Source organism: Poecilia reticulata, chromosome 9 (genome assembly GCF_904066995.2).
Source record: "Poecilia reticulata chromosome 9, P_reticulata-male-v2, whole genome shotgun sequence".
In the NCBI taxonomy this organism is placed as follows: Eukaryota; Metazoa; Chordata; class Actinopteri; order Cyprinodontiformes; family Poeciliidae; genus Poecilia; species Poecilia reticulata.
This window is the reverse complement of record NC_088838.1, coordinates 12,828,472-12,845,881: the sequence shown is the minus strand read 5'-3', so window position 1 is coordinate 12,845,881 and position 17,410 is coordinate 12,828,472. Positions and strand designations below refer to the sequence as shown.

General features: G+C 40.6%; 1 protein-coding gene across 3 annotated transcripts in view; it reads left to right on the top strand.

Moving 5' to 3' along the window:
• The first annotated feature begins 2,765 nt into the window (after positions 1 to 2,765).
• Positions 2,766 to 17,410, top strand: part of tcf7l1b (transcription factor 7 like 1b) — a 45,560-nt gene continuing 30,915 nt past the window's right edge. For 2 of the 3 annotated variants that reach the window (XM_008419076.3, XM_017306871.2), the window contains exons 1-3: positions 2,766 to 3,863; positions 4,002 to 4,074; positions 4,217 to 4,344. In XM_008419076.3, coding sequence (XP_008417298.1) covers positions 3,678 to 3,863; positions 4,002 to 4,074; positions 4,217 to 4,344 — 387 coding nt within the window. In that variant the 5' untranslated portion in view covers positions 2,766 to 3,677. The remainder of the gene's footprint in view (positions 3,864 to 4,001; positions 4,075 to 4,216; positions 4,345 to 17,410) is intronic. The other variant, XM_008419077.3, reaches the window with a different exon arrangement.

The following is a 17,410-nucleotide window of genomic DNA, read 5'->3' as shown; positions in this document are numbered from 1 at the left end:
CTCCAAGTGCTGGCTGAGTTATTTCACAGCTAATGGCAGCTTGTGTTAGCAGAGAATGGATAAAGTAAATATTTTTGCACAACTGCTTGAAACCTAGTTGCCAGTTATTCCATTTTTTTTGTTCAGTTAAAAATTAAAATAATAAAGAAATGTTACATTCACTATAACATTACTATATCTATAACTATGTGTTGTTATAGATAATGTAAACATGGTGTTTACATTTTTGTGTAAACACCATGACACAAACAAACCAAAAGTGTTTTACTGAAAGTTATTAAAACAATAAGAATCTCATACAGTGCATGCCTTTTCACGAATAACATGAAAAGGCTTTTTAATTCTTCAAAATAACATTTTTCAAGATATTTAAGAATTGACAAAGTACAAGTCGTAAATGTACAGAAGAAAATTATAATAGTTTAAAAAGGGTGTGTAAATCAGGTTATAGCTCTGGGGTCAGATTCTGCTTTGGACCCCATAAAAGGCTCGCCCAAACTGGATCAGAGTCAGACATCTTCTCCCACACAACATTTGCAGTTTCTTTATTTCCTTCCATGTTTTATCTCTGGGCCATAATGGGAAGGGCTTAACCCAGGTGTTAGGGCACAGTGTCTTTCCCCATACAACACAGACATGCAATGTACTCAGCAGTGTGTAATTTAGAGTTTTATCACTAAAAACCTGGGCCAGCGCTGATGAAACATACTGTGTCTAGCTGAATTTAACCAATAAAGTAGGAGTGTAGCAGTGTTGAGCAGAGGTCGTGAGTAAAAACGATATAAATAAATAATTTTGATTCCTTTAAGTGGCTTGTGTGATCTTCACTTAAGTCCAATAGCAAATCCTTTGTCAACAAGCTAAATTGAATATTTAATAGAGCATAAGACTTTAAAATTTAGCATTTTGAAAAGGACTGATAAGGGGGAGTCTGTGTGCACAGGACTTTCCTTATGGTTATCACAGCATCAGTCCATATGTAATATGATTGCAAAACACTATTTACTGCTAAAAATCTAATAAGCAATGCAGCATGAATAATGCAGAGCTTAAGCAAAAACACATTTTATGACAAACTATGAATCTAGAGTATTAAATGTGCAATATTCCAACGCTACAGTTTATAAAATCAAATATTCTATTCTAAACATTTAAATCAATACAAAAAATATTTAAACAACAACGTGAAGTGAAAAATCACAGGAACATTTGAGGCCTTTGTACAAATAATAGCCTCCTACAATTAAACATATTTACGCCACACTGCTGGATCTAGGGGGATGCTAGGCTGGAGTCAGTTTAGGTGCCAATCACACAGGTTCACAACAAAGTGGCATGTTTTCAGGAAATTTCTCAATAATTGCCCCCCAAAAAAGACTCAAAATGTTACAGTAATTCATCAAAATCAAAGATGGAGGCAAAATATACATACAGACTGTGGGAAGCACAGATGAGACAGAGAGGAGTGAAGAAAATAAAGCATAAATCGCGACTTATGCCGTCACCGCAATATTTACCAGTATTAAGACTTTCTAATGCAGAGCAGCCCTTCTGGTTTCTTTCATTGTGGGTGGGAGGATTAGTCAGAGGTGGGGCTTTAACATCATCCTTCTCAGATAGTTGGGCATTGGTTGTCTACGTGAATATTCCAAAAAACACAAGTACTCGATTCATTATTAGCGTCATGGCTTATTCTAAGCTGCCTTTAGGTATGAATGTGTGCATGCGTGGCTGTTTGTCCTGTGTGTCTCCATGTTGCCATGTGATGGAATAACAATCTGTCCAGCTCCAAGCAACAACCAGGAATAAGCTTGTACAGTCAATAAAAACAATAATAACAATAATTGAAGGTTTTTAATTTCAGAGGGCATTGATAAAGTTGTCAGCAGAAAGTTAGCTTAACATTGAAGTTGTTCATTTGAAAACAAACCAACTTGAAAACAGTCTCTCCTGAAAATATGTGATTTTAAATAGCTAAAATCTGCTAAAACGTTGCCTCCGCTCTGACTAACTGCTAGCCTTCCATAGATCTGAGTGTACTTGTTTTTCTGTAAATTCACAGTTTACTTATTTATATATCTTGTTCCAACTTTTGAGATGATTTTCCTACAGGTAGCTACTAGTAATCACTTACTACTTCCATAAATATGAGATATCTCTTTAATGAAATTCTTCTTAGCGCCATTAAATGAATAATAAGCCTCCAGTCTAACAAGCTGCTATAGCCTTCCAATGGATCTGAGATTTTTTTTTTACTCTTCTGCAAATCTCTTCTCTTTTACTCTTCTGCAAATTCACAGGTATATATACTGCTCAAAAAATAAAGGGAACCCTTAAGTATTCACTTAAGTGTTTAAGTGTTCCCTTTATTTTTTTTGAGCAGGTATATATATATATATATATATATATATATATATATATATATATATATATATATATATATATATATATTTTTTTTTTTTTTTCTGATAATCACTTTAAAGAACACCACTTCACAAAATATGAGATATCTCTTTAAGTGCAGATGAAATTCTTCTCAGTTCCCCTTTAAAATCTTGAGCCGCCCTGTTAATGAATAATAAGAGGAAGCACCAAATCAACATTATTAGCATTATTATTATTATCATCATTATTATTATTACGTAGTTGTAGCCACTGCGCATGCAAGTGTGTGTGTGTGTGTGTGTGTTAGGGGGCGGGAGGGAGTGGGGGTAGGAGGTGGGTTGAGGGTTAAGAATAGCTGATCTGCATGCTGCTGAATGAAGTGTCGGTTTTCAGCGCTCTAAACTCCTCCTCTACGGACGGGGCTGCTGCTTTCCTTCCACTCGAACAACCCAAGTAGTTTTTCGGAGCGCACTCTCCGGCAGCAATGTGGAGGGAAGGGGCGAACAGTTGAGCAGTTTTTCTTTTCCCCACTCCCACTTCTTTTTGAGTTCTCCTTTTTTTCTCCCCCCCACCCCCACCCCCACCCCTAGTTTTGAACTTTGCGTGTTTTTTTTTTCTTCTCTTTTTTTGATATATCTATATATTTTTGGTCGTGGAGGGGGAAACACAGCGCAACACTGTTCAATAAAGGGAAGGAAAGCAGCTCTGCGACGCGTGTTTTCTTTTTTTTTTTTTCCCTGCTGTTTTTTTTTTTCTTCACTTGAGCCATTGTTTCTCACGCATGGATATTAAGGAGATAAAGTCGGACGTGCTGCTTTCTCTCCGGTAGGGTTGTAGTTAATGCTAGAACTGTAAGGAGGAGAGCATTATTCCTATTCCTCAGTAGCACACAAGAGCTAAACAAGAAAAAAAAAAACACGTACAGGGACCACAAGTTTGTCCGCAAGCTGCGAAAGAGGCGAAACTTTGCCAAGTTGCTGCGCATCCGGCCGCAGAAGCCAAACATTTATCGATATTTTTTTTTTCTCCCAACTTTTATTTATTTTTTTTCTCTTTTTAACTGTGGATTATCATCACAAGCCTGGTCATGGATCACGGAACCAAGTTCAGAGGATGAAATGGGAGTTGTGAAACATGAACTGTTGTAGTTAGTTCACTCCAACCAGTGGCACGTTTTGGACTGTACGCTGAGAAAAGAAAAAAACTGCTTTTTGTGAGCGTGTGTGTGTGTGTGTGTGTGTGTGTATTTTTCTCCTTCCTTCCTTTTCGATCCTTTCCACTCGGGTGCCAAAATGCCACAGCTGAACGGAGGCGGCGGGGACGATCTGGGGGCCAACGATGAAATGATCTCGTTTAAAGACGAAGGGGAGCAGGAGGAGAAGATCTCCGAAAACGTCTCCGCGGAGAGGGACCTGGATGACGTGAAGTCCTCCTTAGTGAACGAGTCGGAAAACAACAGCAGCTCTTCAGACTCGGAGGTAAAAAAAAAACCCAAACAAAACAAACAAACAAAAAAAATATATGTACGTCTGCAAAATTGAAAAGAAAGCGGCTTGCCAACTGGAATGGGGGGGGGAGTTTTAATCCATATGCATGCATGTCCTCCCTTTCTGCAGCAGGCAGAGAGGCGCCCCCAAACCAGACCCGACTCAGAAAGTTATGAGAAAACAAGAGATTACTTCGGTGAAGGTAAAAAAAAAAAAAAAAAAGAAAAAAAACATTCGCGATTCCCTGTATTTATTTATTTTTTAAGTTATGGGGGGAAAAAAAAGTGAGAAAACGTGTCGCTTTTGCCTCAGCAAACCCTTAAGTTTTTCCTTCTCCTCTGCAGCACTAAGAAGACAGCAAGATGGTGGCTTTTTTAAGAGCCCTCACTATCCGGGCTACCAGTTTCTTATGTTTCCTGACCTCACCAATCCATACCTATCCAATGGTTCGCTGTCTCCCAGTGCAAGAACGGTAAGTTTCCCCTCATGGGATATTGTGCTCTCTGTGCTCATGCATTCTCTCAATTCTGTCATTCTCTACAAAAAAGAAAAAAGAAAAGAGAGAGAGAGAGAAAGAGAAAGAGAGAGAAAATGAGGAAAAACAACTTTGGCCGTGCGTGAAAGTTCCTTGTGCACTGCCAGACCGCCATATTCCCTCCAAGTGGCCTCTCAAGGAGCAGTACTAACTACCTCTTTGTTCTTTTAGGGGGTATAAATTTCTCCCTGCCACCCACTCTTTGCAAAGTCTTGCATTTGAACTTCTTGTTATGTATGGAACTCAGAGTTATTTATTAATTTATTTTTTTATTTAAAAACAAACAAACAAAAAAAAAAACAAAACACTTTTTTTCGACCTGGCCTTAATATTCAACTTTTTATTTTTTCCTACATTTCAGAACTGAGATGGTCTCATTTCGATTTCTAATTGCAGAAATTGTTGACGACTCAGGAAAGCCCTCTGCACAGAAGTAAAGCAGTTGTTCTTGTGCCTGTGTCCTGCAGTGGCAAGACGTTTTCCAGAGACTCTCGGTGTCCAGATATTGCTGACGGTCTCGAGCAGAGTGTTGTTGACGCAGGATTTTGCTGGGCTGCGTTTACTTGTTGCACGATGGTGTCGCACTGTTTGTTTGCAGAGGTTTTAAAACCGATTATTGTATTGGTTTGTCTGTTGCATTTGTTTCTGATGTGTGTGGTTTTTTTTGTTTTTTTTGTAAGTGACTGGACGTGCAGCAAGTTTGGTAGGAATGCTGCCTCCAAACATTTGGGGTTTATTCGACAAATTCTAACTTGGAGCTGTGCAAACTTCCTTGGGATAATCCCTGTGTTCCTCTGAGCTGGTCCGACTCCCCCCCCTCCACATCCCAATCCCTCCCCGTTCCTCCACCAACCTTGTCACATCCTCTCCCCCCCAAAAAAGAAACGAGTACTTTCGTTAAACCCTGGCAGGCATCTGACTGAAGAGACGCCCCGCCAGCCCCATCCCCACCCCTCTGTCTCTCTTTTCACTGTTTCAGGCCCACTCACATCGCCTCCCCGCACCTTCCATTCAATTAGAAAGGCGTTAGTTGACCATTGTTATTCTGAGCGGTCTTGATGGCTTCATTGGAGGTCTCCATTGGGGCTCATTAACTAAATGGCTGCCTCTGCTCGGACCATGTGATGCGTAGTTGTCTCTTGTGTTGTTGGTTTTTAGAGTTCTAGAGGAATACCAGCAAATAGGTAGGCATAAGCTACGATTAAGAGCTGAACAATATTTTTTTTCTCCCCCTCTACTTTGTTCCCACCACTTTATTTTCTTTTTTTTTTGAGAAGTTCAGCCTTTTGGTCATTAAACTCTGGATCACATCTTGTAGAGCAGCTAAAATCCATCCAAGTGGGCAGATATATATTTTTCAGACAGAACATCAATACACGTCATCTGAATTATAAAAGACTTCCATATATTGCAGCCAAGCAGGTTTTTTTTTTTTTTGCAGCTGCAGTGTTACAGGCTTTAATATGGTGATGATGGCTGTGGTTTGATCTGTGGTTATCATACATTATAGAGATAAGTGCTCAAATCTTACTCTTAGTCTAAATCTGTTGCGTGTTATTTTCTGAAAGCTTTACTTCTCACCTTATTTCCATTTATTTTGGGGCTGATTCCTTTTTGGACGAGATGATTTATGATTTAAAACAGCTTGGGAACTCCTGGTCAAATTAAAGTAACTATAAACCATCTTGTGCTGGAAGCTAATATTTATTGGAGACATGTAGCCAGGCTTCCCTAAAGTAGACTGGATAGAATACAAAAACAAAAAAAGGAACGAATTGTTGTCAAAGTATGAATTTACACATGATTGATATAAAATCTCTATGGTGAGCGCATCCTCTAGTCGTGTTCGAAAAGATTAAAACTATGAAATGGTGAAGGGTTGACACGTACCAGCATCTGTTTCTATTGATTTGTTGACTGAAGATTTGCTGTGAAATCTGACACACTACGACCTCTGATCAAGCCAAAAACCAGCTGCTCTTGCTGGTGGATATTGTTTACAAGGTCCTCTGCAGTGTGTTAAAGCGTCATAAGAAGTCTCACGTTGTGAATATGACATGTTTTTGTTTATTTGCTGAGAAATGCAGTTCATGCATTTATTTATGTTTGATAACGTCGGGTGTTACTTTCTGCTTTGACGAATCAACAAAGCCAAGCAGACAGCCGGACCCTCGAGTTTCACATCCAAAAGTATCACTTTCAAGCCTTAGAAAGTCTCACATATGCAATATATTCTGTGATATGTCTTATTCTGCACTAAGGTACAACAACATTTTGTACTTTTAATCATTTATTGGACCGTCTGTGACTTCTTTTTTGTGGTGTATAATTATTTAGATAGAAATGCAGGAAGGCATTAATTTCTTACTTTTTTTATAAGTTAGCATCGGAAAATCTGGTGTTATTTGAAAAATTTACAAGATCGAGGCAGTCATTCGACAACTCGGAACCAAATTTTCCAATAAACATAATGAATTTTAGGCCTTAAGATGTATCTTAATATGCTCGGTTTTCCAAAATACCTCCAAATGATCATTTAGGAGCGTATTATATTTGTAGTTCATTCCTTGTGTCTTCCACTGTGTTTCATGCTGCATCAATGTTGAGATTAACTGAGAAAAGCAAAGAAGGAATTACTTTGTTGCATTTGTTGTAAGTTTGGCGTCTGAAACCGGATTCTTCGGTCTTTGTTTATATCACATATTACTTTTTAATTACGTTCTAAAGTTAACTTATCTGCGTTGTTTTTTTTTTCTTTTTTTTTTTTAAATCATATAATTCATGAAAGTGCACAAACTTCTCAACAATAGTTGCATTCAACAAACTTCCAGAAATCCAATATTCAGAAGAGGCACATAACCACATTTTCTTGTCATACACCATAAATACAGCGTAGAAAAGTAATAAATAATTTCTTGACCCCGCAGTAAGACAATCGGTTATAAAAATGATCGAAACGACATAACTGTGAAATAGGGAAGGGGCAAAATGAGTGTCATGACAATATTTTGCTCTTTTTGTGGATTGTTTCTAAGGAAACCCTGTTTGATTACAGTGTCTGGGTCTAAAGCAGGGAGAAACAACAAACTGATGGAGAAATGTTACTAATCTATCCTTACCTCAGTCTATCTCTTTGTTTTCCTCTGCGTAAGCCTCTCACTTCCTCGTGTTTGAGTTGGCTAAAGCAAAGTTTAAATTAAAACGGCCATCTTTGTAGCTCCGGGCAACGCAGTGAATAATTAGAGTCTTTCCTAGACGTATAATCCTCCATATTTAAAAAAGAGAAAGAAAATGAGGTCAATGGGACAGAATGCGCTGACTGTGTCAATCATCGCTGTGGCAGAAAACAAGCAGGCAGACAATGGCTGGCATACTTAGCGGTCGTCTTGAGGTCTCCATATTGCCCTGCCCTCATGGCTTAGTGTGAATGCAATGCAGTGAGTGTGATTGATGAGAGGCTCATGTTGGAACCTTTTTAGACTCGCATTCTGGGGCTCTGGGGGCTGTTCAGACCTGCGGGTCTTCGTCGCAGTCCGATCCGGCTGCTGAAATTTTTACAAGTTGGCCTGCACCGGCACGTCCGTCCGGTGGCTCACTTAAACCCGCTGAGCTCCACGCTTAAATTTATCGCCGCATCACCACTCTTGTTTGTGAAAAATGCGGAGATTAGCCAGAGAGATGGGTGCAAACAATCCTGGTGCTTGGCAAACACTTTTTGGTATTGCGTGGCTCGGAAAACCCTGCTGGGACAGAGAGGTTTGTTTTATAGGCTTCGGGTGGTATGCGGTTGTACTTGTGCTGCGTGAGACGCATTAAAAGTTGCGTCTGTCAACCAGACTGTATGATTCATAGCAGGCAGCAAAATCCCAAGTTTTTTTTATTTATTTTTTTATTCAAGGTGGGGACTTATACTTTTTTTTTTTTTTTTTACAGCTTTGAGTAAATAATGTCGTAAATGCACGACTCCATTTGTTTTCGTACGCACTCTGCGTGTATGTGCTCGCACCTCGTCCTCTCTTACTGGCTCTCTAGTATCGTCACATGTATGCCATGCATGCAGCAAACACAACAAACTCGAGCTGTTGCTCAAGAGTTCGTCACGCAGTAATTTCACTCAAGAATGCGCTACACGATAAAGGATTTAAAGTCCCCAACTTGATGAAAAAATCTGGATGTGGCAACCCCATCACGAGTAATGAGAGAAAGGCCTACATGGGATCAGCACAGAGTTCCCCGGAGGGCCAAGCATAACTGATTTAAAGCCTGCTCAGAGCTGACATTCCGCTGTAATCCACCGAGAGCTGAGGAGGAGGTTTTATGTTTGCAGAGATGTTCCACCAGACTCCTGCCTGCTGTGCAGCTTTTTTTTTTTCCTCCTCTTCTCCTCTCCCCTCTTTCTACAAACTCAGCTCGATAAATCCAGCTCATTGTTCCCGCAGTAGACAGGCTAGTGCCAGATTTAATTGGTGAACCCGCGCCCCCCGTCGGACGCCACCTCTCGCCACCTCCCGCGTCACTTTTCGATAACTCCTCCGGCCGCGCTGTCGTCATCGTCGCCGCCACTTGAGAGCGAAATACCTCTTGTGTGCGAGAGAGGTGGCAAGTGGGCAAGAGCGAGGCGCGCCGCTCAAGCATATCTTCGTCAAATAAACGCGGTGGGGACGCTCAAACTCCTGAGCATGATTGTTGAATAGGAAACTGTTTGAGATTGGGGATATGAATAGGAAAGGCTTGTATAAGTCTGAACTTGTCAGTGGCTGCGATTGCATGCCTCTCTTGACTTTTTTTTTTTCTTCTTCTTCTTTCCATTCTTTCTGCTGCTTTTGGTGCTTAAAACGAGCAGACAAAGGAAAGTCAACACAGACATTGTCCAGCCAAAGAAAAGGGCCTCTCCTTGCATAAGCAAAGTCCGGTTGTGTGGAGGTGTCTTTTCATCATGTGGCTCACTTGGCATTTCCCTCACCTTGCTGTGCATGTGTGTGTGTGTGTGTGTGTTCAAGAATGAGCAAACATTCAGCCATGCGTGCTGTATGTTTGTCTGTAAGTGCCGGAGTATGAGGGAGGAGGAGGATAAAGAGGAGGGGTGGTGTGCGTTCAGGTGAGGCTGTGTGGACATTTTGCAACAGAGGGGACAGTGTGCGCCGCTCACGTTCTGACAACCGTCTGTGTTGTATTCCTGAATCTCAAATATTTTTTCAACCAAGCGCTATGTCAACAGAGCTAGCGTCTCTGACTAGGTTTTTTAGTTTTGTAAGGAGTTTTCCTTCAAAGGCAAACACATCCACGGCAATCTGGTGGCTCTGTTCAATTAGAAGCAGACATGCTGCGAGCTTTCGGCCTGCAGTGATTAATTTCGATAATGATCTTTTATGCTCAGGCTTGGAAAGTAAAGAGAAACAGGTGATTACAGTCTAAATAGTTACATAGCTCCACCACTTTTATATGCTCGTGGGCAATTGAGATCAGATGTAATTAGTGCGAACACAAACCAAAGCTGCTTTTAGCCTCTCCTGCAAAGCCTTTCATTTTGGCTGTTACGCGAACATGCATCTCCCATTTGCATTTCCTTTTCATCGCAGATGCCCATGCTCACTTCCTAACCTCGCTTACACAGATCTGTGTGAAATGGTGTCAGTCCTGGTCTGCATCCTTCCCTCCCTGGTCTCTGTGGAAGGCTTTAGCTGGCGTCAATTCCTCCCTGCTACGCCATAGCCTGCTAGCTCGCTACCTAACCCACCCACTCGCCCGCTTGGCATTAGAAATTCTGTTTATAACGCTCTCTGGCTTCTCGAGCGCTGGGCCCATCAGGAGCATCTCTGCACCCTTTGAGGAAAGGATAACCAACATCTCCCCTCTCTAGCTGCAGACTCCCCATGTTCAGTGACATCAATGAATCCCTTTGATGTGCCAAGATGAATATATGTGTGCAAATGTTCCCCCCCCTTCTTTTTTAAAATCAATTTATGTGTTTTTTCGGATTTGCTATGTTTGGCCCGGGCTGCTGCTGGCTTTGGTGCATTGCTTTTCCCCTCGAACACTCGGGCAAACTTATGTTTCAGTTCAAAGACTTGGCGGTTGAAGGTGAACACCTCCAACGCACCTGAATTCACTCTGAAGTTTGAAGTTTTAAAGTCCCGAAACAGATTTGAGATATGTTATTGACCTCGTTTCTGCGGCCTAACAACAACAACAACAAAAAAAGAAAACTCCTGTTGCAAAGTTAAAGATCTGGGTGTTGTGGTGAACTCAGAACTTGTAGCTGTTTATCGAGGAAACTGCTGGTCGTGCCCACGCATGTTCTGGCTGCTTCGCAACACTTACAATCTGCAGAGTATAACAATCACTGCAGGTTTGGTTGCACTTAAAGACACCAATGGATTAATTCATAGAAACTAAAGCTTGCTCTCAGATACTAATCAGATACCAATCTATAAAAATAAACTTTCATTAGGAGTTTCATCGCTGTAAGACGTTGGGGATGGATTCATGTATGGTGCATTTTGTGAATACCAGTATAGTCCTGTCTGTGCTGTGGTATTAACCCAGAGTCCTGGTGCAAATGGCGAGGACAGAGCCCCTGGCATTGTTGGAATAGTCAGACTCAATCAGATGTGTAACCACACTCAAAAAAAAAAAAAAAAAGCCAGCGTTTCTATTTGTAGCTAATACCCCTGAAAACTCCTTTAACATAAAACGTACAAATTGATGAATAATTTTTTAAAAATGACAACCGATTTTGAATTGAATGTCTTTAACTCTCGTGTCATACATTAGAATAAGTCTCACTGCAATGTGGGTAAACTAAAAAACATAGTAAAACGTTGAGTTTGTAGAGCTGTAATAGGTTATAAAGTAGAAACAAGAGATAATAAATCAATCAGCCATTTATTTCTGTTACGCTTTACACAACCACAGTGTTGGTGACCAAAGCACTTCACATAGTCCGTATAAAGAGAACGTGACAGCAGGTTAAGACCTTTTAAAACAAATGATAGAGAACAAAACAACGTAGTTCAATTCTACATTCAGCTTCGTCATTAAAGTTAAAAGGAAAATTAAGAACTTTTGAAGCAGCGTTTGTGTAAAAAGGTTCTCAGTAGATAACATCTTACTTGGTCTGGGTAACTCTCTGGTTGTCTCTTATTTTGTAAAAATAACCTTCAGGTTGCAGCTAACTCCAAGCACACTAATAGCTAGCTAGCCTACTCACAAAGGCTAAAGCTAAAATCTGACCTCATTTTGACAAATGTGTTATCAAAGCAAACTTTTACTGTCTTAAAAAATACCTTCTGGTCTCAAATATGTCTTAGCAGTTTATGGAAATGCTATTCAATCATTGTCATGTTTGTATTAGATGGTTTATTAGTTGCATAGAAAATGAAAGTTGTGTCCACCACATGCCGAGAATAGAATATGTAAAGCGTTTCAGGTTAGAAAACATTTGATAGTAAAGTCAAACTTTGCAATTTTGATCATTTTAAAAACACTATCTTTAGCATTGAAGAATGACTGACTTGTATTTATACAAAACAAAGACACTTTCAGGGATAAGTTCTACAAGTAAGACATTAGCCTGAATAAAACCGTCTTAGAAATTCTGAACAAAGTTCTTATGCAAAGTGCCTCTTTAGATTTTTTTAAATTAGTTTTATAAAGTGACTGTGCGCTTGATTCATACCAGTAAACCACAATGTACACCTCACTGAATTAAATGTTTTCTCCCATAATTGTACCATAAGTTTTTAAGCTTCGTTCTATTAAAATGTTCGGGAAGAAAACACACAGAAAAACTCTTTAACAGGGTTTCATCAGTCTGGTATTCCAACCAGCTGTTTTCAGTTTAAGCTCTCCAGGCAGCAGGAGAGGAAGAGGGAGAGAGAGGAGGGAGAAAGGAGAAGGCAGGAGGAGAGATTGTTGATGATATGTGGTGGTGGGAGCATAAACTAGGGCAGATACGGGTGCTGCTATTCGTTCCCCCTGCTATCCTAAGGTGGGCCTGTTTCCAGACCTTGAGGCATTCACTTATCAGAGGGATTTCTGTCTCCCACTGAGCACAGTTTCTCCTCTGTAGACCACAATGCCTCGCCGTCACCCTTACAGTAAGAGCCCAATCAAGAGACGGCAGCAGGATATCAGATCGTGCCCATGTAGCATCAGCAGTCCTCTAAGATTTACATCAGGCTCCTCTTCAGGTCACGCATGGGGCAGGCGGTTTGCTAAAGGCCGTGCAGAACAGTACGTGAGTCGTATCAGGGAGGCTGCAGTGGCCATACTAAATTAAGAAGTGGATGGATATCTGTCCAGGATGAGGTCAGCTGACAGCGAGCAGGGCAGCTGTTCTTCTTGTTGAAGTTATAAATCAGCTTTGTTACGTTTTTTTCTCTCAATTTTGTTCTTGTAATGGAACGGCATGTTTGAGGCTCCCTGTCCCCTCACAGGCCTGCCATGACAATTAGACCTCCACGTGTAAAATTAATAAAAAAAAAACAAAATGCTGAAATTGTGCTATCCTTTGGTTAAGCAGGTTCTATATGTTTTTTGTTTTTTACAGGAAGCCGTTGCACATCCTCTTTGCATGTTTCCAGTTGCTGGATTTGTTTTTCTTTTTCTTTCTTTTTCAACCACTAGAACTTCAAGTAGCGGACGGGACTCACTCACCATCTGCAATATCTATTCTCTGAGTCTAAAAACACATGCAGTGCATGTAACAGATCTTATGTCTGACTGCATAAATCTTGAAGGCAGCCAGGGGGAATTTTCCATGTTTAATACATTCATATAAGTAGGACACATGTTACTCTGTGCTCGCTTTGATGTTGAAGTTGGTGTTGAATATAACAGAAAAGTACGAGTTGAAGAAAGATGAGCTTAAAAGATTTATCAACTTTACTACATAACTGATTTGTTGTAAATAATTCAGGTGCTTTGAATGTGTCGTCTTGGCTCATCAGCAAAATTAATATTGTCATTAACTTAATCGGTTGAGATTTGACAATACACTTAGGTTACAATACCATGTGAAGAGAACAAGTGATTTTATCAATATTTTCTGGCTTCTTAATTCTAGGGTTGCCCTAAGGCCAAAAAAGATGTGAAAATGTGATGATTTCAATGTTTAAAAGGATGGAATTGATATTTAATAAACCTTGTTTTAAACAATATGTCACTTGAAGAATAATCTTATTCAGGTTTGACCACATACTTTATTTTAGATTATTAATTAGAAATTAAGCTGCACAAATTGCAGTAATCACCACAATATCAATGGACTTTTGCAAAAAAACAGAACTGTTTGGATACAAATTTATTTGGTTCTTATATTTTTGGTTTACTTGATATAATACAGAGCTAGAATGTATTTTCTTATTTGCGTCCCCTCTACCCTTGTTGCTCACACATTATGTGGATTTGATTGGACAAGACGCAAAAGATCTTGAAAAGTGTTAGGATCATTGAGCTAATTAAAATTAAAGAGAGAGAAAAATAAAGAAAACATTTTTGGCAGTTTAAATAAATTTTGTAATATTCAACAATATTGCCATCGCAATATTGTGGAGTTGTACTAGAGATCAAATGTTTACCGGATTACATATAGCTTAGCGCCGATAATTCCAAAGGCTATGCTAGCTTGTCATCAGTGGCTAATGATTAGCCAGTCATTATAGCCTTGCAACGTTTTTGTGCCTCTTATCATATAGGAATTCATCTGCAAGCAGGAAAATGAGCACAAGTCCAGACTAATAAAAATTGACATTAGAAATTTAAAAGAATCCATTGGTTTTCATTACCGATAGATTTTTTTTAATCACCATTAGCCTCAAACAGTTCGCTAGTAATGGTACCAATACGCATTTTAAATGTTATCAAATGCAGTTCAGTCTCATTAAAATAAAGTGAAGTAACCTTCGTGCGGCTAGGAAGATGTGGAGGAGATGACAGCATTAGCAGCTAACAGCTAGCTAGTCGACTAATTGTCTGGCCCCTGCTCAACAAGTCATTCTAATAACATTACAAAATACCAAAACTTTCTCTAAACTTGTTTGAGATATTTTTTAACCAAACACAAAAGGAATTATTTACTGAAATATTTGCATGTGTAAAGAAAAAACTGTTGTTTTTACTTTTGTCGGACTTTTGGTAAGCTCAAAAAACTGCATGAAAGTACTTGATTAATGTGTTATTGCAACAAAAATGCCCAGAGATCTTAGTTTTGATGCAATTAATGAACTTGGGGGGAGGGGGGGTGGGGGGGAATACAGATTTTTCTGTATCTAACTTGCCGATCCCCAGTCAGAGGGGATCAAGGGAAAATTGGCTGATTTAGATCTTTGGTCTATTGATTGGTGTGTCTCCACTCACGTTATTTTGCACTTAATCAGACAAAGTGACTTACTGACAGAATCTTTGTAGCGCTTTGCAATACATAAGTGTTGCGACGTTTTTAATATCGCAAGATCTCGTGCTGGCAATATGTGCTAGAAATGTGCGCTGCTGTTTTAAAACACACATGCCGTTTTCCCATGAAATCAGGCTTAATAATGGTGAAAGAATTCACCTTCTGGTGCCCCTTCCTCTGTCCCGTTAGCCTCATAAACCAATTGTATGAGTTAAGAAGTCACAATGTTCTGCAGACCATCAAATTCGATTAAAGCCGAGCAAAGGCGTGAGTCATCTAAAATGTGTAGGCTCCTTATTTCAGAACCAACTTGTGGATCCTGTTAGAAAAAAGCAGCCGAAGCAGCAGAAACGTGTGACGGACTGAGGTTTTTCTTTCGGATATCGCGTTTTTCCTGACCATATTTGCTCAATTTGAAATTATGAGGTAATGTTCTTGATTAGTTATGAGTAATGACTGTGATTGAGGGCCTTGTGCTCGGCAGACATAAGACAGTCTTCAGTGACAGCGGGATTCCCCTGGTGCCTGCCCTCCAGATAATCAGCATGATTAGGTTTCTTTGTACTGAGAGGTTATCATGTGATGCTCTCAGGTCCAGCGATTCAGGATACAGTCTTGAGGTGAATTTTGTGTCAGATATTCAAAGTGTTGCACCTTTGCAGTCGCAATCTTGCCTGTGAAGGTATGGAAATCTGCTGATTTACTTTCTTTAAATGTAGAAAAGCGACATTAAGGGAAAAAAAAAGAGAGATCTAATTAAGCCTATACGGCATGGAGAAGGCCGAGGAGTCCTTTTTGTTTGGTTTGTGCCTGGGCTGGAGGGGCTGGCTATTGGAAATCCCTGAAGCAGGCTTTAGGGGCAGGTCTGATTCTCGTGTGAAATGGGCAGGCTCTATAGCTCTCGGCTGACTTGACTGGGGCTGTATGGGTGTGTTGGCAGGGGGAGCGCCGGTCATGAATAGGGTCTTTGACTACCTCAGACTTGCCCTGAAAGGCAGGACAAAGACCCTAGGGCAACGGCTTAGAGCCTCACAGCTGAGCTACAGAATGCTTGGCCCAGTCTTCCTCCCTCCTTGCCCGATTTAAATACTACAGTGGCTTTCAGCATTCTGGTGACGGAGGCTCGCATTCACCGCCAATCGACCACCGCTTCTCTGTTATTGTTTACAGTGAACTAATCCCGCTCCTTTACGTAACCCCATTGTACAGAACCCATCAGCGGGGCTGGTCAATACGCATCAGCGAGTCTCTTAAACCACTCTGGAGACAGGCTCATGTTGTTCATATTAAGCAGAAGTTATTTTGCTGTAGATGAGCTCTTGGCACTTCTCTCAGGGTTGTTAATAACGGAGAACCTTTGTCCAGCTGAGATGTTGGCAAGTGGAGGAGACGAAGCTCGACGCACACCTCTAAACCCTCTTGATTGTTTTTGACGGATCGGTCAGCTTTCGAAATTTGTAAGACGCGGAAAATAAATAGCCATAAATCTTTTCTGCGGAGTTAATGGGGTTACTTGAGTCCTGTCCAGACACTCTCTCCCCACAGAGTTTCTAGTTTCAGATGTCACTCAGAGCTTTGTTTTACCCCCTCCCTCCCTTTTCCCGGGTGAAGGGTCGGAGGCCAAGGTTCAGGGCCAGTTGGCTGAGTGGCCACAAAGGCTAAGGCTTCCCCTCTGCACATCCGATCCCTCCGTCCACACCGGCCAGCAGCCACAATGAGGGGATCAGCTTGCAACATTTGTCTTTTCTTATTATAACCGAAAACTTTCCTGGATTTATGTCAAGAGTGTAATTGTAAGGGCAAAGTTCGGATTTTCACAGTAAAACCGTAAAAACCTGGTTTGGAAGTTTAATTGATTCCAAGCTGAAACGTCTAATTGTTTTCTTCCTCACTGCATCTTTTCATTTGTATTATCTGCACAATTTGAGACCTCGTGTCGCAAACATTTTTGTTCACGCAAATGCCATCTCCTCTGCTAAAATCAAACAAACAAAAAAATGGCAGAACACCTCAAACCTTTAACCCCCACACCCTCCTCCACCCAAAAAATATCCCAACTTCTCCCCGCCCCACAGCCACCACCCAAACATGTCCTCCAGCCAAGTTTATTATGCCGTTTCACGCAGACCAAAATTGCAGCTGCATGGAGAACAATCTGGAGCACATTAGCTCAGGCGCTGTGATTTATAAATTGTTTCTCAGGCCATAAATCCCTGCTGTAATTGTGCACAAGCACCCCTCTCTCTCTCCCTCTCTTTCTCCAGTCACTAACCCCCCACCCCCTGCACCCCTCCACCACCGTGCTCTGTCTCTCCTTCTCTCTGAGCAGCTTACAGTCCTTGGGTTAACATTTAATTGTTTGCAGAAGTGTGTGCAGTTTGGAGTGAGCAGAAATTTGTTGCTTTGTGGGGGTACAACCTGAGATTGCAGCAGCAGCAGCAGTTTCTTTTTTTCTTTTTTTTCATGCTAAGATAAACCTTAACTTTTGAATGCTGTCCTAAAACAATTTTTCTGCCACATGGTGTGAGTAAAGTTTTGCAAAATAGGACGGGAGCGTAATGTCTTCAGCTCCGTGTTCCTGTGGTTTATGCTCAGCATTCCTGAATA